The 22,375-nt window shown below is 56.1% G+C and overlaps 1 protein-coding gene across 6 annotated transcripts in view; it reads right to left on the bottom strand.

The window, feature by feature from the left end:
* The window catches only part of LOC119525855 (serine/threonine-protein phosphatase 2A regulatory subunit B'' subunit beta-like), a 52,947-nt gene extending 31,491 nt beyond the window's left edge, over nucleotides 1-21,456 (bottom strand). Inside the window, exons 1-2 of one of the 6 annotated variants that reach the window (XR_005215033.1) lie at nucleotides 20,693-21,456; nucleotides 2,592-2,777 (exon numbers count right to left, since the gene is read on the bottom strand). Coding sequence is in view for 5 of the 6 variants with exons in the window: in XM_037824653.1 (XP_037680581.1) it covers nucleotides 2,592-2,777; nucleotides 20,693-21,232 (726 nt within the window). In the remaining variant the exon portion in view is untranslated. Of the gene's footprint in view, nucleotides 1-2,591; nucleotides 2,778-10,903; nucleotides 11,078-20,692 lie in introns of those variants that run through there. The other 5 variants (XM_037824653.1, XM_037824654.1, XM_037824656.1 and 2 more) reach the window with 5 other exon arrangements.
* Between the last annotated feature and the right edge of the window lie 919 nt (nucleotides 21,457-22,375).

Raw genomic sequence — 22,375 nt, 5'->3', positions numbered from 1 at the left:
GGGGAAGAGAGTCGGGGGCCAGGGGGGACCTAAGGGAAGACTGCACAAGGGAGAGTGGGTCTGAACGGGAAGGCAGGAGCAGGGCCTGCTGTGAACACGAGGTGCATGTCCTGGAGCTGCGGGAGCCCCAACTACGGGGGCTGGACAGACACACAGAGGCCGGCAGACACAGAGATGTCTTGGGATGCAGAGACGTGGCCTCTGACAAAGGCCACTTTGCGCATCACTGAGGAATAACGTCTGTTTCATAAATGGTGATGTGACCACAGCAACTGATATACAAAAAATTAAACTGAATGCCTGCTTCCCATCATGAGCAAAAATGAATTCATCATGGATGGAAGGAAACTGAAAAGCAAACAAGCTTTGAGAAGAAAAGAGAAACCACCTCTCTGATAGCAACGTAGGAGGAGACAATGCATAAAACTCAAAAAGACTGATAAACTTGACATCTTAAAATTTAAAATGTCTTTAAAAATGACACAATGGAGTACAAGTATGAGCTACAGACCAGGAGAACCTTCCCTAATGCACACAGCGGTGTCCAGAAGGGGAGAAGCGTCCCTCCACGCATAAAATGGATGGAGGGACAGGGTCCACACAGCAGGGCTTTCCTCAAGACACACAGAAAAAGGGTTAGAAACCACCGGCTGAGAGGGGGAAGAGGGAAGGTGAGGAGGACAGGGAGGGAGAGGGATAAAGAGGAGGGGAAGAGGGATAAGGAGGAGGGGAAGAGGGATAAGGAGGAGGGGAAGAGGGTTAAGGAGGAGGGGAAGAGGGACAGAGGAGGAGGGGAAGAGGGACAGAGGAGGAGGGAGAGGGAGGAGGGAGGAAGAGGGACAGAGGAGGAGGGAGAGGGAGGAGGGAGGAAGAGGGACGACAGACAGAGGGATGAGAAGAGAACCAAAGAACCACGCCAAGAGCACAAGAGGCCAAGGAGAGGAAGCAGCAGACCCAGACAAAGCCTGAAGGTTCCACTCTGAGGATGCAAACCCCAACAGCAAGATCCAGCGGACACTGAGCAAACCCCAACGCCTGGCACAGGGCAGGGCTGGACACACGGGTACCCCAGCACCAAGGGCTCATGTGTGTATACGATGCTGGGGGGCTGCAGGTGCTGTCCCGTTGAGGGGAGTGGGAGAATGTCCCGTGACTCCGCAATTCCACTTCTAGGGGACGTGTCCCGTGACCCCACAATTCCACTTCTAGGTGGATGTGTCCCGTGACCCTGTAATTCCACTTCTAGGGGACGTGTCCTGTGACCCTGTAATTCCATTTCCAGGTGACACGTGGGGGTAAGCTGGCAGGGAGCTTGAGGGAACGGGTCCCTCCCCCACTCCAGGCCCATCCACAGGGAAATGTAAGTAAGTCGTGATAGAGGATTGATACAGAAACGAAACAGGATGTATTAAGTCTACAGCGATCAACACGATAAACCGTGAAAGCACAGAGTACAGAGAGAAGCCCCAAGTGCAAAGTGTCTGGTTAGCTCTGCTGACCATGTTTCCTACAGCCTGTGAACCGATGCTGCATCTTCTAAAGCGGGCCCCAGGTGGCCATACCACACCTCGGCTTCTGCTACTCCCGGAGAGCATGGCCAGTCTGCGAGGAAACACCCTTACACTTGTGGGGCACCACTCAATCATGGCCAGCCAGCCCCACAATGCCCCAGCCTCATCCTCACCCGCTCCCACGGGGACAGAGGACACAGGAGCTTCTGCTCTCGCTCACTCTGCCCTGTGACCACCTGGTGTCCCCGCACGGCCCTGCGTGAAGGTGAGCTCCCCCTGGACACGGGGATACACTGCAGACTCTCCCTGGTCTCCTCCCTCTCCATCTGCGCTGGGCCCTCCCAGACCCCATGCCCGGAAATGGAAGCAAAAGGGGTGCAGAAGCACGATGCCCAAAGGGCGGGTCTAAAGGCTCGCGGCAACGCAACGGAGCACAAGGACTCAGGGCCTGTGGGGGCAGCCTCAGAAGAGCAGCCGCCCCGTGCAGGGGGACGAGAACAGAGGTCGTGCACGTTCTGCGCGGATGTTGGGGTTCACATCCACTACCCCTCCAGGTCAGCACACACACGGATGTCGGGGTTCACATCCACTACCCCTGCAGGTCGGCACACACACCGATGTGGGAGTTCATGTCTGCTACCCCTGCAGGTCGGCACGCGCACGGATGTCAGGGTTCACATCCGCTACCCCTGCAGGTCGGCACGTGCACGGGTGTCAGGGTTCACGTCCGCTACCCCTGCAGGTCGGCACGTGCACGGGTGTCAGGGTTCACGTCCGCTACCCCTGCAGTTAGAACACATGCAGGTGTTGGGGTTCAGGTCTGCTACCCCTGCAGCCGGCATACACGCAGATGTCAGGGTTTGCACGCTGCCCCTGCAGGTCGGCACGCGCACGGATGTCAGGGTTCACATCCGCTACCCCTGCAGGTCGGCACACAGACACTTCTGTGTCCTCACAGCATTTCATGGGAAGCATCAGTATAAAATCCCGCCCGTGTGTAGAATTTCCGGCAGTGAAAGCAGGCAGGGACCGGTCACTGAAGGTGACACCAACTGCCGTGGCCCAGCTGGGGACACCCACCTTGGCCACCTGGCCCATGTCGTCCATCGTGGCTCTCTCGTGGGGGAAGTGAGAGAAGGTCGCCTCCACCTGGGAGATGACGGCATCGACATCCACGGCGTCCTTCGGACATCCTCTAGGAAAATAAAAGGTTGGAATGCTTTGGCTTGTGGCGGGTGGCAGAGGGTCTTCTTTCTTTGTCTGAACCTAAGAAATAAAACAGGTGACACTCAGTTACAGTGTGGGAACGTTAGATACCCTTCAAAACCAGCGAGATTCAATCACCACGGCTATCGCAGCCAAGCCTGGGGTACCAGGCCACAGAGGTCCCTGACCGGGACACGAAGCTGCCAAACATGGAAGCAAACCCTGCCAGGCGACTACCATGCTAGTAACAAATCCCCGGTGACTGACCGTCACAGAAAGCACGACCCCGTCAGGCCAACATAATTTTAATGACACAACCCCACCGAGCTGCCTGTGGTGGTCAGTGGGATCCAAAAGGAGTGAAGCGGGCCAGATCTCCCTCTGCGGCTCAACAGATGTGCCTGCCCTGCCCTGCAGGCGCCGGTTACAGCAAAGACCCTGCCCCTGCCCTCCCCTGGAGCACAGACCCTGCCCCTGCCCTCCACAGGGGCCTGCGCCCCAATTCAGGAGGGAATCTGCGATGGCCTGGGATCAACGTGTCACCTGAACTGTGCTATGTCGCTGTGAAGGGTGCATTGGTGCCCACCCCGCCCAGCATGGCCTGTTCCTCCGCACGTTTCGGGGTCTGAATTCCCAAGCCCCGATGGGCAGAGCTGCCGAGCAGCATGCAGCCAAGAGGACACGCGAGGGGCAGGGCTCAGCCTGTGTGCAACACGGGGCTTCTCAACACCGAGCTGCCGCAGCAACGGAGCAGTGCCCAGCTACCTGGAAAGCCCAGTGCTGCTCTAAGAAAAATGAAGCCTTTTCTGATTTCTTTACCAACTAGTGAGCCTTGATTTTAATTCCTTTCTGTGTTTATTCAGTTTTCCAAGTCTTGAGTTTTCTTTTGGTGACACAGAGTTAACCACCTGCAGATGCCTCGAGCCACCGGGTGGCTGGGGCACCTGTGCACTGGTGGAGAAAGGCGCAGGGTCCCGGGAACTCAGGGGATCCTCCAGGGCGACTGCACAGCCCCTCACGTTCAGAGCAGCCTGCGACCGTGGCAGACGGGGAAACCGAGACTGAGGATGCCAGGACCCCGGAAGACGGCCACGAAAGGCCACCCTGGGCCTCGCCTGCTCCCTCCTAGACTTGAACAGCCCTGAGCTGCACACTGTGCTGCTCATGCCACTCTGAGCTCAGGGCTGGACAAAAACACAGAAAACCGTGTCACTCCACAACACGGGCTCTTTCCTCCACTACTCAGGAGGGTCTAACAAACCAGGGAGACGGGAGGAGGGAGGGGATGTCTGACCACCCCCCTAGTTCAGAAGGAGGGAGGGGAGGAGGGAAGGGAGGAGGGAGGGGATGTCTGACCACCCCCCTAGTTCAGAAGGAGGGAGGGGAGGAGGCAAGGGAGGAGGGAGGGGACGTCTGACCACCCCCCTAGTTCAGGAGGAGGGAGGAGGGAGGGGTCCATGGCAGGACTGCCATGTGCTCTCTCAGAGGCTTTAACTTCCTTGTGCAGACCGTGAGGTTTCTCTCAAGTCACTGTTTGTGCCGTCCGTGTCTCAGGGCCAGCCTTGGGGCTGGTCCTAGGAGAGCTCAGCACTGACAAAACCAACACATGGCACAGAGAACTCCTGACTGGGGCGAGTGTCCTGAAGCAGCCAAGGCCAGCTCGTCCTCCCCACACCAAGGTCAGGCCAGATCCACGCCCCCAGGCAGTTCAGCCTCTCCCGGCCTCCACGGCCACCAGCAAAGGTGAGCTGGCCACATGTCACATAGGAGGGCTGTTTCCGCCCATCACACCCTAAAAATACCTAAAAGCAGAGACTCAAGCTGCCATCCATCCTCTCGTGTGGACCCCTACGGAGACCCCTCCCATGACGGGACGTCCTGCAATAATACCCCACGCCCAGCTCAGCCTTCCAATCATGAAGCCAGGGTGCGCGACGCTCCGGGACCTCAGGCACTGCTGGGTGCACACTTCCTTCCCAGACAGAGGCTATGAAGTGTGTGGATGGGAGTGCTGCCCCTTGGGTACAGGGTCCGCCTGGGAGGGGTGCAGTCCCTGTGCCTCGGTATCCCTGCGGGCAGGCCTGCCCCTCACACACAGCTAGGAGGAGGGTGAGCACCGGAGGGGGGCAGTCCCTATGCCTCGGTATCCCCGCAGGCAGGGCCAGGAGGAGGGTGAGCACAGGAGGGGGGCAGTCCCTGTGCCTCGGTATCCCCACGGGCAGGGCCAGGAGGAGGGTGAGCACAGGAGGGGCGCAGTCCCTGTGCCTCGGTATCCCCGCCGGCAAAGACAAGGCGCAGGGGTGGGACCATGCCCCCCACAAAAGGCATATTTGGGTCCCAGCCCCAAACTGTGGGTGGGAGCCCATTTGTAACAGGACCTTGGAAGAGGTTCTTAGTTCAGGTGCCCAAAGCGAACGGGGGTGGCCTTATCCCAACATGGCAGAGGTCCCTGGAAGCAAAGGAAAACGGACACGAAGGAGAAGCCAGGGGAGCCATGAGAAGCTGAAAGCCAGCGGAACTCGGAGAGCACGGAGAAAATGCCGCCGTGTGCTCGGCCATGGGACAGAGGAGCCAAAGGACTCCAAGGACTGTTGCTGCCAGACGACAGTGACCCCAGGGGGAAGCCAGCCTTCCAGTCCCTGAACCCCGGGGGAAGCCAGCCTTTCAGTCCTGACACTGTGAGTCAGTCAATTCCTGTTGTTAGACCAACCCACTACGTAATGTGAATTTTAACTCATTTTCAAAACCGAGGCAACAACAGCAGTATATAAGGCAAAGAGGGACTGGAACTGAAGTGCTGGAGGATTTGTCAAATGAAGGACAAAGATACTGATTCATTTTGGACTTGGAAAAAATGTTTTTTGACAATTCTAGGAGAAGCACTAAGCTAACACAAAGGGTAGACTCCAAACCATTGGATACGTAAAAAGGAATGAGAAAAAAAAGAGAAAGGATCAGATAAAAAGAAATGCAAAATAAGATGGTAAAAATAAATAAAAATCTATTAAAAAGTCACAGATTTGATATTCCAGTTAAAGCACAAGATTAGATTGAAAAAAGGAGATATTTATTTATAAGAGGTACATATAAAACTTAAAGCACAGGAAGGTCAAAAATTTCAAAAAGGATGTCAAAGCTGTACAGGCCACAGGGACCAAGAGAATGCTGGGCGCCTATTTTAAAACCCGCGAGGCCGGCAGGGGGTGACAGACAAGAGACCCGGGCGCTGCCGCAGGACACGGGAAGGCTCGGGCTGAGGAGAACAGGATCCCGGATTCACCTGCCTGGGACCCCCACAAGCCCAGCAGTGAGGGGACAGGATCCCGGATTCACCTGCCTGGGACCCCCACAAGCCCAGCAGCGGGGAGGGGCTGCCACAGCCCCTGCAATGGGGAACGGAGCCAAGCCCTCAGCAGTGACAGGGGCACTCGTGCGGACGCAGGAACTCACCAGTTTAATCTCTCGGACATGAACAGATGGCGTCCCCACTCCCAGCTACTCAGCACGCCCCAGCGCAGACAGGAAAGCGCACCGAGCCCAGGAGCCGGCCCAGGGCTCTGGAGGACGGCGACAGCACCATCTCCTACCTCAACACGGTCAGCCTGGACACGCCATGAAACCCAACCGGAAAAATAGGTCTGCACCAGGGAGGAATTCTAAAGCAGGGCTGAGCCCTCTGAAAAAACTAAAGTGAAGGGTTTCCTGTTTCCCAATCGTCCTCCTCCATCCAACAGACGCAGAGCACGCCTCAGCGAGCATCCGCCACCCGGGCCTCTGGTTCTTAGAGGCTCTGGGACAGCACACAGATGCTCTGGGACAGCGCACAGACGCCGTGGGACAGCGCACGGACGCTCTGGGACAGCACACGGACGCTGGCAGCCCCACAGTTACGGGTACATGCGTTGGCCTGGCACCACGCAAGTATTTCCACAAAACACCCCCAAATGTGCATAATAGTTGCAGCTGGTCATAAAGCCCACATCAGCTCTTTGGGTGGAAGCGTCCTCTCTGCTGATGGCACCATGAGAAAACCATCCAGTGTCTGCGTAACTGGTTATGTGTTCTGAGACCACTCACCTCAGAGTTCGGTGGTGATATGCGCAGAGAAGGCACAGAAGGGAGGCTGGTCATGGGTGCTCCCTGCTCCAACTCTAGTACAGGGGCTATGAAGGCCCCGGGACCAGGCACAGAGCTGCAAGCGCACCCCAGGCCAAGGGGGTCTGGGAGGAGCAGTGGCCGGACCTCCCCTCGGAGCAGGCCCAAGGAGGCTACAAGGAGGCCCAAGGAAGCACGGGTGCTCCATGGCTCCGGATTCCTGAGTATCCACAGGGCACCCAACCCAGAAAGGAGCACTACACGGGCACTGATGGACCAGCAGGTGCCCACTGCACGGACACCAACGGACGAGCATGCAGACACTGTGTGGATACCGACGGAGGAACGTGTAGACACCGCGCGGGCACCAATAGAAGAGCGTGCAGACACCACGCGGGCACTGTCAGATGAGCGTGCAGACACCACACGGGCACTGACGAACAAGTGTGTGCCCACTGCACAGACATCAGGGGATGAGTGTGCAGATACCACATAGGCACTGACAGACAAGCCTGCAGACACCATATGGGCACCAACGGAGGAGCGTGCAGACACCACGCGGGCACTGATGGATGAGTGTGTGCCCACTGTGCAGACACTGACGGATGAGTGTGCAGACACCACATGGGCACCGATGGACGAGCGTGCAGACACAACGTGGGCACTGACGGATGAGCCTGCAGAAACCACGTGGGCACTGACGGATGAGCGTGTGCCCACTGAGCAGACACTGATGGATGAGCGTGCAGACACAGCGCAGGCACTGATCGACACCACGCGGGCACTGACGGACGAGTGTGTACCACTGCATGGACTCCGACGGATGTGCATAGACACTGCACGGGCAGCGATCGGCGAGCGTGTGGACTCTGATGGATGAATGTATGCCCACCATATGGGCACTGGATGAACGTCTGTCCACCATGCGGACACTGACGGATGAACGTGCCCACCGCTCAGGCACCAGCATGGGTCTCAACAGAGCGGGAAGGCATGTGCTGGCCACCTCAGAGGAGCCGCAAGCACGGGGCACCCCACACCCTAACCCTCTGTGCCGGTTTGGATGTATCATGTCCCCCAAAACGCCATTATCTTTGATGCAATCTTGTGGAGGCTGACGTATTAGTGTTGATTAGATTGGAATCCTTTGATTGTTTCCATGAAGATGTGACTCAATCAACTGTGAGTGAAACATTTGATTGGATAATTTCCATGGAGGTGTTACCCGCTCATTCAGGGTGGGTCTGAATTAAATCACTGGAACCATATAAAAAGCTCAGACAGAAGGAGACCGTGCTGCAACTTAGACATTTTGAAGACAGCCATTGAAAGCAGAGTTTTGCTGATGATTTGGAGGTAATAGCCCAGAGTTTGCCCCGAGAAGCTGACCCAGAGACATTTTGGAGAACAACGTTTTGAAATGCAACCTGGGAGCAAGCAGACGACAGCCACGTGCCTTTCCAGCTAACAGAGGTTTTCCAGACGCCACTGACCTTTCTCCAGTGAATCCTATTGCAGATGCCTTACCTTGGATACTTTACGGTCTTAAGACTGTAACTGTCTAACCAAATAAACCCCCTTTATAAAAGCCGATCCATTTCCTGGTATTTTGCAAAGGGCAGATCAGCAAACCGGAACACCCTCCCATGAGCTGACGCCTGCTTCACATGCCAAGACCCCGGACTTCCTGAGGTGAAGCCTGGCCTACGCGCCGAGACCCCAACCCTCCCGGCCCCCACCCCCCAGCTGCAGTGGCCAGAGGGACTAGTGGAACATTCCACCCTCCCAGGCATGCACGCTGGAATTCCCTCCAAGGCGTCAGGTTTAGAAAGGGTGACAGGGTGCTGAGGCTGGAGGGGAAACCACAGCAAATGAGGGACAGATATGGGGGCCTGGATTTTACCTTATGGGCAGATGCAACACAGGGACAGAAAGGAGGCTGCCAGAAGGTGGGGACGGTGCTGCGTTTGTCTGGGGCTCACTGGGCAGGACAGACAACTGCTGTGATACTGGCCATGAAAGTGGGTGCCAGCTGTGAAAGGGTGTACTGCCATGAAAGGGGGAGTTGGCCATGAAAGGGGGTGCTGGCCGTGAAAGGGGGTGCCAGCCGCGGGACTGTAGAAGCGACTCCCTGCCCCTGCCCCAGGCCCCCAGCACCCCCGGAGGTGGCTGGGGCCGCACCCCATCCCCAAAGCCCAGCACAAACGCCAGCAGATGTCTCGCTTGCCCCCCACCCCCACAATTCCCTGCTGCCCCAGAACACACACTGCCAACAACGTACATTCTCATTGCAGGAAACTGTCAAAACATGTTTTCTGCAGATTCACCCAACTTTTTGTTGGCAGAATTCACGAAGTGTGCTTTCCAACAAGTGACTCCTATAAAATAGTCTTCTTAGCGCCGTGCAGATTTTCAGGAACGGGTTCTGCTGGCGTAGGGGCCCTGGAGGCTCCCAGCTCACACAGCCCACATGGAAGAGGAGGTGGTGCTGCTGGGAGGAAAGGGCACCCGAGATCCAGCAAAACCCCCACATCACCACTTAGGAGAAACACCAGCAAATACCTATTTTCCTGTTACCTACAGACAAGTCAGTCATGCAGTTTAATTTCACTCTTGGAGCCTCAAGATAATTTTAAGGAGACTTTCCTTAAAAAGAAAGAACTAATTTATAACTATCACCCCCTTGTGCAGGAAAATTTTGAAATGTGTAAGACGGGGTCAGGCAGAAAAAGTTCAGAATACTTAGGAAAAATCCAATTAAAATACCAGATTAGGCCCTTTCATTATTTTCAAAATAGCACAATTTTCTAACCACTGCATGGCACAAATTACTCCGACAGGGAGGAGATGCGTGTGTTCAACAGCCCCGATGCCCCGAACCCAGATGCAGTTTCCTCACAGGGGTGGGTGGGGTGCCGGCCTTCCCTGCCCTCCCTGCTGGATGGGTGGGCACCCTCCTCCCCACGGTCCTCCCTGACCCCTGCCAGCTGGGTGGGCACCCTCCTCCCCACGGTCCTCCCTGATCCCTGCCAGCTGGGTGGGCACCCTCCTCCCCACGGTCCTCCCTGATCCCTGCCAGCTGGGTGGGCACCCTCCTCCCCATGGTCTTCCCTGACCCCTGCCAGCTGGGTGGGCACCCTCCTCCCCACAATCCTCCCTGACCCTACCAGCTGGGTGGGCACCCTCCTCCCCACGGTCCTCCCTGATCCCTGCCAGCTGTGCAGCCGCCCTCTCCTCCCCACAGTCCTTCTGACCCCACGCCCTAACTCCAAAGGGCGAGCTAAGGACAAGGCAGGCCAACAGCCACGCCAGGGTGAGTTAGAGAAGGATGAAGTTAGAGAAGGAAGATGGGACTGCTGGGGAAAGGCCTGGAACTTTAACTCCAGTTACTGCTGAACTAATTTGTAACAAACACACAAGTAGAGGAACCAACACAAACTTTAGTCCTCTCAGCACTTGTGACCAGACAGATTTGAAAAGCAGCGGGCTCCTGAAAACCATCCAGCCGGACGCTTTTGATGGGTGCGCTGTGTGTGTGTGGGGGGTGTGTGTGTGCATGAGCAACAGCTGGAGAAAGCCTCAAAAACAACGAGCGGCTGGAAGGTTGCCTGCTTGGCCAAGGATGGCAAAGTTTCATTTAATGCTTTAACGCGAGTAAAGCTTCCCTGTGGATCTATTTGCATGTACAGCCTCTCTGCACACACCCTCCTTGAAAAAGATGCACCTAAATTTCTACAGTTTCAACCTCTCATATGGCCTGGGAGACGTGCACTGAAACCACAGTGAAAGGAAAGGGAGAAACTTCTTTAGAAAAAGGAAAGACCGAAGCCTCTCTCTGGAAAGGACAGGCCGACACCTCTCTTTAAGTACCTGTCTTCCTAACGCAGTCACTCAGCGCTCCGGAGGAATGCCTGGTTTCGCGGGGCAGCGTGGAAACCCCCGGGGCTCTTCCCAGGCAGAACCGGGTCAAAGCTGCCCCTGCACCCACCAGACCGGGCACCTGACCAGGTCACAATTGCAATGGCCGCTCACGAAGCCCACGGGCAGCACCGCGAGCACCCACAATCCCCCCGCCCTGGGAAGGGCCGCACCTGCACCTGCCGGAAGGCCTTCAGCCTCTTCTTGAACCGCGAGGGCAGCACGAAGTCGCAGCCCCGGGCCAGCAGGGCCAGCTCCTGCCTCAGGTCGGGGTCCTGCCGCAGGGAAAGCTCCCTGATCCTCATGCTCTCGGCTCTCATGGGCGGCCGCATGGGGCTAGGGGCTGGGGCGGAGCAGGGGCCGGCGGCAGCTGCCCGGGAGGGTGGGGCGGGCGGGGGGGCCTCCGCAGGCTGCAGCCAGCTGGTCTGGGGACCGCCCGGGCTGTGCGCATTCCACAGGCTGGGGGCATGGCCGCGGAGGCGGTGGGGGGGGGGGCACACGGGCGCCCGGACTGCGGGGCGGCCCTGGGCCCCTGGACAGCCTCAGAGCAGCCCCTGCCCCACAGAGCGGCCCCCCAGAAGGGCCCCTGCCTCATGAAGCGTCCTCCCAGAGTGGCTCCTGCCCCATGGAGCAACCCCTAGAGACGCCCCTGCCCCAGAGCATCCCCTACCCCACAAGCGGCCCCGGTTCCCCAGAGCAGCCTTGTGGAGTAGCCCCCGCCCCACGGAACAGCGCCTAGAGAGGCCCCTGCCCCACAAGAGAGGCCTCTGCCCCAGAGCATCCCCTACCCCACTGGTTCCCCAGAGCAGCCTTGTGGAGCAGCCCCCTCCCCACGGAGCGGCCCCTAGAGAGGCCCCTGCCCCACAAGAGAGGCCTCTGCCCCAGAGCATCCTGCGGGACACTGATTACGTGCTTCAACTTGGCGGGCCTGGGCTGGGGGACCTGATCAGCCCCTGGGGAGGGTGGTGGGCACGGGCGACAGCGCCCTCCGCAGCCCCCCGGGCCTGGGAAAGTGAGGCCGGAGGCAGGCCCCATTTCCTCACCCAAAATACCACTGTTAGGGGAGGCTTGCCGGAGGGAACCGCCTTTTCCCCACCCCCTTATCTTGCCCGGACACTCCCCGTTGCCAGTGCAACTCCCATCACCACCAGTGCGCATACATTGTTGCCAGACACCGTTACCGGAGCAACTCTCGCCCCTTTTCAATCAACCTCCGCGCCCTCTCAGAACCAATCCAAGCCTTTAACCTCTACAGCTACCCCGCCCTCTAAACGCCCGATATAAGCTTGTACTCTCCCCTAATAAACTCTCTTGGCTTCTTCACCCTAAAAGAACCGTGTCCCGCCTGTTCCTTTCTCGCCGCCCTCCATACTTTGCACGCCTACGCCGGGGACCGGGCCCAGTCCCCCGCCTCGCCCTCGCCTCCGGGAAAGAGCCCCCGCCGCCGGTACCCTCCAAGCAATCCTGAGAGCCTAGGATTTGGCAACCGGCCGCCACCTCCTCCCCCCCAGACGAGTCAACTGCGACCGCAGCATCCCCTACCCCACTGGTTCCCCAGAGCAGCCTTGTGGAGCAGCCCCCGCCCCACGGAGCGGCCCCTAGAGAGGCCCCTGCTCCCCAGCAGCCTGGGGTAACAGCCCCTCCATGTAATGTTCCCACTCAGCAGCCAGCAGAGGAGAGCCGACTCCAGGCCCGGACCTGCTTTTCCTGCAGAAGGGACGCGCCAGCCGCTCTGTCAGGAGGGCCCCTGTCCCAGGGCCTCTGAGGACTAACTCGGCCGAGCAGCCCTCTGACGGGGCCCAGCCCCCTCAGGCGGCCCGCTGCTCACAAAAGAGGGAGGAAAGAGACTGCACAGAGGAGCGCGTGGCTTCAACTCCCAGAAGGAGAGAGAACAAACGCTTTCTCCAAAGGGATCAGATCCATGCAGGTGAGACACAGGGTAGGAGACAAGGGAGAACCAGGAGAGCAGCTCATGCAGGGAGCCGCCCGGGCTCCGAGGGGGGCAGCTGCCGCGTTCAGAAAGGCCGCCAGCTTGGCGTCCCGCAGCAGCTGCCAAAACCAACAACCCGGGTCTGCTTCACAGGCACAAGCTCAACAGACACGCTTAAGCTGAAGCTTAAAGGTTTTCTTTTCAAAAACGGGGAAAACAGTATGCAGAATTTTAGCTTTTATACCATTTTACATTTGGGTAAGTTGACTCTATGAGGTCATATTTAAAACAGGAAAAGGCGGCAGGGGGATGGTGAAAACCAGCTGGCCTGGGGACTTTTAAACAAGGCACAGGAGCCTCTCCTTCCCCTACTGTGCTTGGGAAGAGGAGCTGTGAGGAGTGCTCGGCTCCACAGCATTCCCAGTAGCACCAAAGGCCCCGTGTGAAGAACGTGGAATGGTTTGGGAAGATCACCCTGGTTGGGATCAACAGTAACACAGCACCAACACGTCCCCAAGGCAGAATGGGGTGCAGGGACCAGCCCACACCCACCCCACAGAACGAAACATCCTCACAGATCAAGGGCAGGTGTTAGAACACGGGAAATTTAAGACATTTCACCAGGAAACCTTCCAGATCGGAACACGAAACCTGAGAGTCCGGCTGTGTTCTGGTTAACAATGACTTCCTCTGCCAGAGTGCTCCGCGCCAGGACAGAAACACTATTAAATTAGCGTTACGCTCGGGACAAAGAGCCAGCGAGAAAAACCTCCCTCACAAGGGAGCAGTCTTGGGATGAGGCTCTTTTTTTTTTTTTTTTTTTAATTCATTTTATTGAGATATAGTCACATACCATGCAGTCATACAAAACAAAGCGTACATTCAATCGTTTACAGTACCATTATATAGTTGTGCATTCATCACCAAAATTAACTTTTGACATTTTCATTGCCACACACACATAAATAATAAGAATAAAAATTAAAGTGAAAAAGAACAATTGAAGTAAAAAAGAACTCTGGGTGCCTTTTTTTTTTTCTTCCCCCACTTTTCTACTCATCCATCCAAAAACTAGACAAAGGGGGGTGTGGTTCATATGGCTTTCCCAATCACACTGCTACCCCTCATAAGCTACATTTTTTTTTATCTTCATTTTATTGAGATATATTCACATACCACGCAGTCATACAAAACAAATCGCACTTTCGATTGTTCACAGTACCATTACATAGTTGTACATTCATCACCTAAATCAATCCCTGACACCTTCATTAGCACACACACACAAATAACAAGAATAATAATTAGAGTGAAAAAGAGCAATTGAAGTAAAAAAGAACACTGGGTACCTTTGTCTGTTTGTTTCCTTCCCCTATTTTTCTACTCATCCATCCATAAACTAGACAAAGTGGAGTGTGGTCCTTATGGCTTTCCCAATCCCATTGTCACCCCTCATAAGCTACATTTTTATACAATTGTCTTCGAGATTCATGGGTTCTGGGTTGTAGTTTGATAGTTTCAGGTATTTACTGCTAGCTATTCCAATTCATTAGAACCCAAAAAGGGTTGTCTATATTGTGCGTAAGAGTGCCCCCAGAGTGACCTCTTGGCTCCTTTTGGAATCTCTCTGCCACTGAAGCTTATTTCATTTCCTTTCACATCCCCCTTTTGGGGACGGGGCTCTTTCCATGAAGAAAAATGGGGCAGAGACACTGTTCAGAGCATGCAGAGAACTTGCAGAGAGTGTGCTGAGAACGTGGAGGGAGCAGGCAGGAAGTGTGCAGAGAACGTGCAAGGGTGTGCAGAGAGCATGCAGGGAATGTGCAGGGAGCGTGCAGAGAACACGCGGGGTGTGCAGAGAACATGCAGAGAATGTGTAGGGTGCACAGAGAACACGAAGGGAACACGCAGACAGCATGCAGAAAAGAGAATGCACAGGGACAGGCAAGGAGCAGGTAATGAACGTGCAGGGAGTACACAGAGAACACGCAGGGGTGTGCAGAGAACATGCAGAGAAGGAGCATGGAACAGACAGGAAGCATTCAGAGAACGCACAGAGAACGTGCAGGGAGCAGGTAGGAAGCATGCAGAAAACATGCAGGGATGTACAAAGAACTTGCAGAGAAGGTGCAGGGAGTGTGCAAAGAAGGTGCAGGGAGCATATAGGGAGCACACACAGAATGTGCAGAGAGCACACAGAAAACATGCAGGGAGCAGGCAAATAAGAGAAGGCGCAGGGGCGGGCAGGGAACATGCAGAGAACACGCAGGGAGTGCACAGAGAACGTGCAGGGGTGTGCAGAGAATGTGCAGGGAGTGAGCAGAGAAGAGAATGCACAGGGGCAGGCAGGGAGCATGCAGAGAATGTGCAGGGGTGTGCAGAGAATGTACAGGCAGCACACAGAGAATGTGCAGGGAACATGCAGGAAGTGTGCAGAGAATGCTTAGGGGTGTGCAGAGAATGTGCAGAGAAGGTGCAGTGAGTGTGCAGGGAATGCACACAGAATGCACAGGGGTGTGCAGAGAGCACAGAGAGAATGTGCAGAAAATGTGCAGAGAAGGGAAACTGCAGGGAGCGTGCAGGGTCCTACAGAGAACATGCAGGGAGCAGGCAGAGAAGGTACAGGGAGCACACGAGGAATGTGCAGGAGTGTGCAGCGAGTGTGCAGGGACGTTCAGGGAGCGAGCAGAGAACACGCAGGGCTGAGCAGGGGCGAGCAGGAGTCTGGGGCAGCCCACCTGTGAGCCCACAATGGTCCATGGCCCCAGGACACAGATGTGGGGAGCCCGCCTCACCCCGCCTTTCCTCCAGCCCTCACCCCCTGCCTCCCGCCACCACACCACAAGCTCCCCCCACCTGAGCATTAGAACATAAGCCCACCGTCTGGAGCCCACCCCACAGCCCAGCCCGCCTCCTTCTATTTCCACTTCCAGTCTGGGTCCCAGAGAGAGACCAAGGGCTTCTCCAGGACCCATCACTCCCCGACCTCCCGGCACCTTTCACTGCTTCACGCCAGCCCTCCTACATGGCAACGGTGGGCCAGGACCACGCGGGGGGCAACTACAGTCCTCAGGTCTCAGGGGACACCAACAGGTACAATACACCATCCCCATCCTGAGGAGCAACCAGTAACCTCGCGCCCCGTCCAGAACAAAGTGGTCAAAGAAGCCAAGGAAATGACCCCAGGTGATGATAGAGAGCCCGTTCAAACCGCAGAAACTTGCGTTCACCTTTCCTCAACTTCCCCTTCTCCTGACCCTGAGCCCATCTCTCCTTCCTGACTCCCTCCCCTGGTGCTGAACCTGAGTCCATCTCTCCCTCCTGACTCCCTCCCCTGATGGTGACCCTGAGTCCATCTCTCCCTCCTGACTCCCTCCCCTAACCCTGAGTCCATCTCTCCCTCCTGACTCCCTCCCCTGACCCTGACCCTGACCCTGAGCCCATCTCTCCCTCCTGACTCCCTCCCCTGATGCTGAACCTGAGTCCATCTCTCCCTCCTGTCTCCCTCCCCTGATGGTGACCCTGAGTCCATCTCTTCCTCCTGACTCCCTCCCCTGACCCTGACCCTGAGCCCATCTCTCCCTCCTGACTCCCTCCCCTAACCCTGAGCCCATCTCTCCCTCCTGACTCCCTCCCGATGGTGACCCTGAGTCCATCTCTCCCTCCTGACTCCCTCCCCTGATGCAGACCCTGAGCCCATCTCTCCCTCCTGACTCCCTCCCCTGACCCTGAGCCCATCTCTCCCTCCTGACTCCCTCCCGACCCTGAGTCCATCTCTCCCTCCTGACTCCCTCCCCTGACCCTGAGCCCATCTCTCCCTCCTGACTCCCTCCCCTGATGCTGAACCTGAGTCCATCTCTCCCTCCTGACTCCCTCCCCTGATGCTGAACCTGAGTCCATCTCTCCCTCCTGTCTCCCTCCCGATGCTGAACCTGAGCCCATCTCTCCCTCCTGACTCCCTCCCCTGACCCTGAGTCCCTCTCTCCCTCCCCTGACGCTGACCCTGATTCCATCTCTCCCTCCCCTGACCCTGACCCTAAGTCCATCTCTCCCTCCTGTCTTCCTCCCCTGACGCTGACCCTGATTCCGTCTCTCCCTCCCCTGACCCTGAGTCCCTCTCTCCCTCCCCTGACGCTGACCCTGATTCCATCTCTCCCTCCCCTGACCCTGACCCTGAGTCCATCTCTCCCTCCTGTCTTCCTCCCCTGACGCTGACCCTGATTCCGTCTCTCCCTCCCCGACCCTGAGTCCATCTTTCCGTCCTGACTCCCTCCCCTAATGCTGACCGAGTCCATCTCTCCCTCCTGTCTCCCTCCCCTGACCCTGAGCCCATCTCTCCCTCCTGACTCCCTCCCCTGATGCTGAACCTGAGTCCATCTCTCCCTCCTGTCTCCCTCCCCTGATGCTGAACCTGAGCCCATCTCTCCCTCCTGACTCCCTCCCCTGACCCTGAGTCCCTCTCTCCCTCCCCTGATGCTGACCCTGATTCCATCTCTCCCTCCCCTGACCCTGACCCTGAGTCCATCTCTCCCTCCTGTCTTCCTCCCCTGACGCTGACCCTGATTCCGTCTCTCCCTCCCCGACCCTGAGTCCATCTTGCCGTCCTGACTCCCTCCCCTGATGCTGACCCTGAGTCCATCTCTCCCTCCTGTCTCCCTCCCCTGACCCTGAGCCCATCTCTCCCAAGGGATCAGCCCCCACCCCCAGCACTCTTTTTAAGGACCCAGGATCCACTCCTTTCTTTCTCTTTTATTTTTATCCCTATTCTAAGCTTCCATTTGGGGTCCAAGGTCTGCCACGTTGTCCCTCTAATCTTCCAAACAGGAGGTACTTTGAAAACACAACTGGGGAAAAGGTTTCAAACCACAGGTGTCCAAAAAATACCATGAGGTGCATTTCGGACAGGAATGAGAAGCCCTGCGTGTTTAATTCTGAGTCAGACACAGCAGGGAGGTCATCCAAACACTGAACTTGTGGGATGAATTGGGAGCAAATCTCTTCTGAAATCATCACATTAAGGAAATCATCACTTAACAATTCACTGCAAACATACCATTTTCATCAGATAATTTGTAAAGAGAAAAAAAGCAACTAGAATTCAGCAGCATATAAAAAATGGATTAACCATGTCCCAGTGGGGTTCATCCAGGGAAAACAAGAACATTGGTTTAACGACTAAAAGTCAATTAACAGAGCACTAGTTAACAATCACATGATCATTAAGGACAATGAAATCCAACAGGCATTCATGTTAAGAATGCTCAACAAACTAGGAACAGAAAGAACCTTCCTCCAATGTGATAAAGGACATCCACAAAACAAAACCCTGAAATTGATAGATTCTTAGCGATAAAACTGAAGCTTTCCACCTAAAAGTGGGAAATAGGGAAGGAGGTCTGTTCTTACCACTTCTCTTGAGTGTGGTACTGGAGGTGCCAATCAGTGCAATTGGGTAAGAAAAAGAAATTAAAGGCAAACAGATTGGTGGGAAGAAGTAAAAGTTTTTACTCACAAACAACATGATCTTGTGTGCAGAAAATCCTAATGAATCTCTCAATAATTACAAAAGCTAATAAGCAAGTTTAGTGGGTTCACAGGATATAAGATCATAGTATTTCCATATGCTACCAATGAACGTTCATAAATAAAATTAAGAAAATGATTCCATTCACAACAGCATCAAAAGAATAAAGCACTCAGGAATCAGTTAAAGGAATCTTAAGACCTGAACACCAAAACTACAAAACTGCTGAGAAAAACCGAGGAAGACCGTAAACGGTCACTAAAATTTCCTTAAACAAAATCAATTGCATATATAGCCTGTGAGAGCTGGCAGTCCTGAAAGCATACAGAATCTGTACGACTTCACTGAATCCGACCACCGTCTCTCACAGCCCATACCAACCCGTGTCTTTGCTCAAGATTTTCTTCTGCCTGAATGAGAGAACCAGATTCTGCCTCTCTCCCAGGGCCCCATCAGACACCTCCTCTCACCAGACAGACCAACTTCCCTGGACAGACAGACGGAAGCCCTGTCTCCCAAGGCCCCGTTCAGACACCGCCTCTCACCCAGACAGACTCCCCTGGATGGACAGACAGAAGCCAGGGTCTCCGAGGGCCTTGTTCAGATACCTCCTATCACCAGACAGACTGACTCCCCTGGACGGATGGACGGACAGAAGCCTGCGTCTCCCAGGGTCCCAATCAGACACGTCCTATCACCAGACAGACTGACTCCCCTGGACAGACAGATGGTCAGAAACCCACGTATCCCAGGGCCCCGTTCAAACACTGCCTCTCACCCAGAGAGACTCCCTCGGACGGACGGACGGACGGGGGGAGGCCAGCGTCTCCCAGGGTTCAGACACCTCCTCTCACCAGAGAGAACAGGACTCGTCTTCCACTTCCATCTTGGGGCTCCCCCGATTGCTCACGTGGCTCCAGCCTTATCATTTCAAGCAGGAGCCTCTCCTGATAGCCCACCCCAACGACGCCACAGCACGGTGGCCTTGTTCATCTTGCGGAGACATGGCGCCCACCAGGTTTCCGGCTCCTCAGAAGGCACCGAAAATCGGCAGAGAACAGATGAGAGAAGCCTCAGCCTGGAAGTCGGAGTCCTGCCCAATCCAGCCCTCGGACCCCTGGCCCGGGCTTCTCTCCCCACAGCCCCGGCTGCTGGCCTGCTCCGGCTGCAGCTCAGGTCTCCAGACCCCCACCTTCACCTTCTGCTCTTCATCTGATCCTGGAATGCCTTCCCTTCATGCCCCTCACCCTCCCACCCCCAGACAAGGCAGCCCCCAGGTGCCAGCCCACAACTCACCCTGCGTGAATCTCCTCCAAGTCCCCCACTGGAAATGACCACGGTCTACTGTGCACACCTAAGGAACCTCATTTCCAATCACTCAAGGGTTACCGACTGCTTTGCATGGTACACATTCTTTTCACATGCATCCTATTTGCCCTCCTTGCACAGAGCACACCTTCTGTGAATATTTCCAGTCGGAAGTGGATTCACGTGAACTCACAGGCTCACCAAGTACAGGAATTCACCTCGGACTGCAGTCTGGTTTCTGTCATTCAGACATGTTTACTAACCCCCATGAGTAGGAATATCATCGGGAGGAGGGAGAAAATGTCATTACTAGAGAAAGCCTTCTGAGGCCTGGTCCTCCTCACATAACCTGTTTCATCAACATAACGAGGGATTCAGGTAAGGCTTTCTAAGGTGCCAAGGTTCTGCAGTTTAGCAGGAACCTGTGTGGGCCAGAAGCTGAGAGGAGGGCCCTGGGGCCCAGGAGGCCTTTTTCTAGACCCATCTGCAGAACCCAAGATAGATGTCGCTAAGGTTTCCATCAGCCCCGCAACCTCATTCAGTTCACGTTCCCCTCGGAGACTTGTCTCAGGAAAATTTCCTAGATCTATCACCACATGTTAGACAACCACCAGTAACTTAAAACCAACAAGTTCTCTTTGGATGGACAGCCACCTCTCCTCGCCCAGCAACAGCAGGTAAATTTTGGCTGCAAACTGTAAACCATGTAAACGCCACCTATGACATGTTTAGTGCTAATGCTGGGAACAGACTTGGACTGAAAACGTCTCATCATTATAAACAAGTTGGAAGAGTACCTTTCATGTTTCAGGCCTTATAAATATTCGAGGTATACAATATGAGCAAAACACACCCTCTCCTAGCACACCTGGAGGTTAATGACCATAATTGACACAGTGGGGAAGGAAAGCACCTGCCCTGTTTTTTTTTTAAATGCACTGCTGCCCAGCTGTCACTGCTGCCGACTCACCAGCAGACAAGTAAGGGAGAAACCCCTATAAGCCCAGAGGAAGAAACTACTGAGAAGCGGGTAACCGACCGAGGAAAGGCCGAGACCGGACCACCTTGGGAGTGAAACCGTGACGGTCAGTTTGTCAACACCGAGGACTCCCGCGGCGGGGCAGAGCCCAAAGGCCTGCCGCAGCCTGTCCCCAGCCTCGGCCCCCACCGAGCGCGCGTGGAGGGTGCGGCCGGAGTTACCTGTGGACGTGCTAGAAGGAAGAGGGACTTACTCCTCAGGTGCCCGCGGATCTGCGCGTTCCTCGGGCGTGCGGCCCGCCGCGGGGGCTGGACGCGGCGCCCAGGGGCAGCGCGGGGGCCGCCGGCTTCTGGGGCGCGTGCGGCTTGGGGGCGGCGGCCGAGGGCCCGGGGCGCCCCGAGTCCCCGCTGCCCACGAGGGCCCCGGCGGGGGCGCGGACGCTGCGCAGGCAGTCCCGGAGCATGGCCTGCGTGCTGGCCTCGCTGAGCCAGCGCAGGAACAGCTCGTCCACCTTCATCTTCAGCACCGGCTGCAGCACCTTGCCGGGAGGCATGGCCGCGGCCTCGCTGCCTCCCGCCCGGGGCCCCCGCGCCCCTCCCTGGCTCCGGCGGCGGCGGCGGGGGCGGCGAGGACCGAGGCGGCGGCGGCGGCGGCGGCGGGACGGGTCCGCGAGGCCCGCGACTGCCCCGGGCAGCTTCAAAATGGGCGCGCCGGCCGCGCTCCCACACGCTGTCGCCGACGTCGCGCGTCACCACGCTCATGGCGTCATCGCGGCGACACGCACGGCCCCGCCGCGGGAGGCAACTCGGCTGCGCGAGGCGGGCCCGGGCCTCGGCCGGGGAACTCGGGGGGCTTGGGGGGCTGGGACGTCGGGGACGGGAGTGGCGGGCCGAACCCCCAGGTTTTGCCGTCCTTTGGCTCCCCAGCGGCGCGGCCCCGCGGACGACGCAACCTTAGGGCCGCGGAGGTGTGGGCATGCGCTGTGTGTGGCTGCCGGGAGCGAGCGGGAGGCTGGCCGACTGAGCATGCGCGGTGCGTGCCCGCCGAGGACGGCGGCGAGCACTCGCGGGGCCGAGCACTCGCGGGGCCTGCGGCTGCAGAGTCTCTGTGAAGTGGGGCAACCTCAGGGTTCTGCAAAGCACAGTATGCGCTGGCGTGCAGACGTTGTTGATAGAATGTTGGGGGAAATGAGCTGGGTCCTTTAAAGTTTAAAGTCAGTGGAAAAACCTCTATGCGACTGCAGCGCATTGCTTGCGAACGAAGCAGGCTGCCTGAGAATTTACTCTGGAGACCCCTAATCTGGTGGGGGGTGGGGACGCTGATGTTTAAAATAAAAGATTAAAGGAGATTGTGGGAGTTTCTCTGAGCAGTTGATGACTCATGCATCGGGCAGCAGCAGAACCGCGCGTGCAGATGTGGGGAGGGGTCTCTGCAAAATCCTTCCTGGGAAAGGGGCCTCATTTTACCGTGAGAATGAACAGTTTTTGCAATTGCCAAAAAGCAAATCTAATTTGTGAGCAGTTAAGTTGGTTACTTAAATCGCCTTTTGTCCTAGTATTAGCTTATTTCACTGTATACTTTTATTTTTAACTGTCACCTAATCAGAATAAAGTTGACATCGCCTTTTCCACTGCAGAAATGTGCCCTCTCTCCTTCTTAGATCTTTTATTTTGTGAGGTTTTTTCTTTTTCTTATGCATTGCTAGACAGACATAACTTTACAAAAAGTTTTAACCTGGTCTTCCCCCTTCTAAAGGGTTTTATAAACTGGGCTTTCCTACTTTGGGGCAGTAGTCATCAGACCCCCTCAGTAACTCTTAAAAGTACTGGTTTTATTTTGTGTGACAGTGATTTAAAGCCAGGGTTGTGTTTTATGATTGGAGTAAAAATCCACACATATTTGGT

This window comes from Choloepus didactylus (assembly GCF_015220235.1).
Source record: "Choloepus didactylus isolate mChoDid1 chromosome X unlocalized genomic scaffold, mChoDid1.pri SUPER_X_unloc3, whole genome shotgun sequence".
Taxonomy (NCBI): domain Eukaryota; kingdom Metazoa; phylum Chordata; class Mammalia; order Pilosa; family Megalonychidae; genus Choloepus; species Choloepus didactylus.
This window is presented reverse-complemented; position numbering and strand designations above follow the sequence as displayed.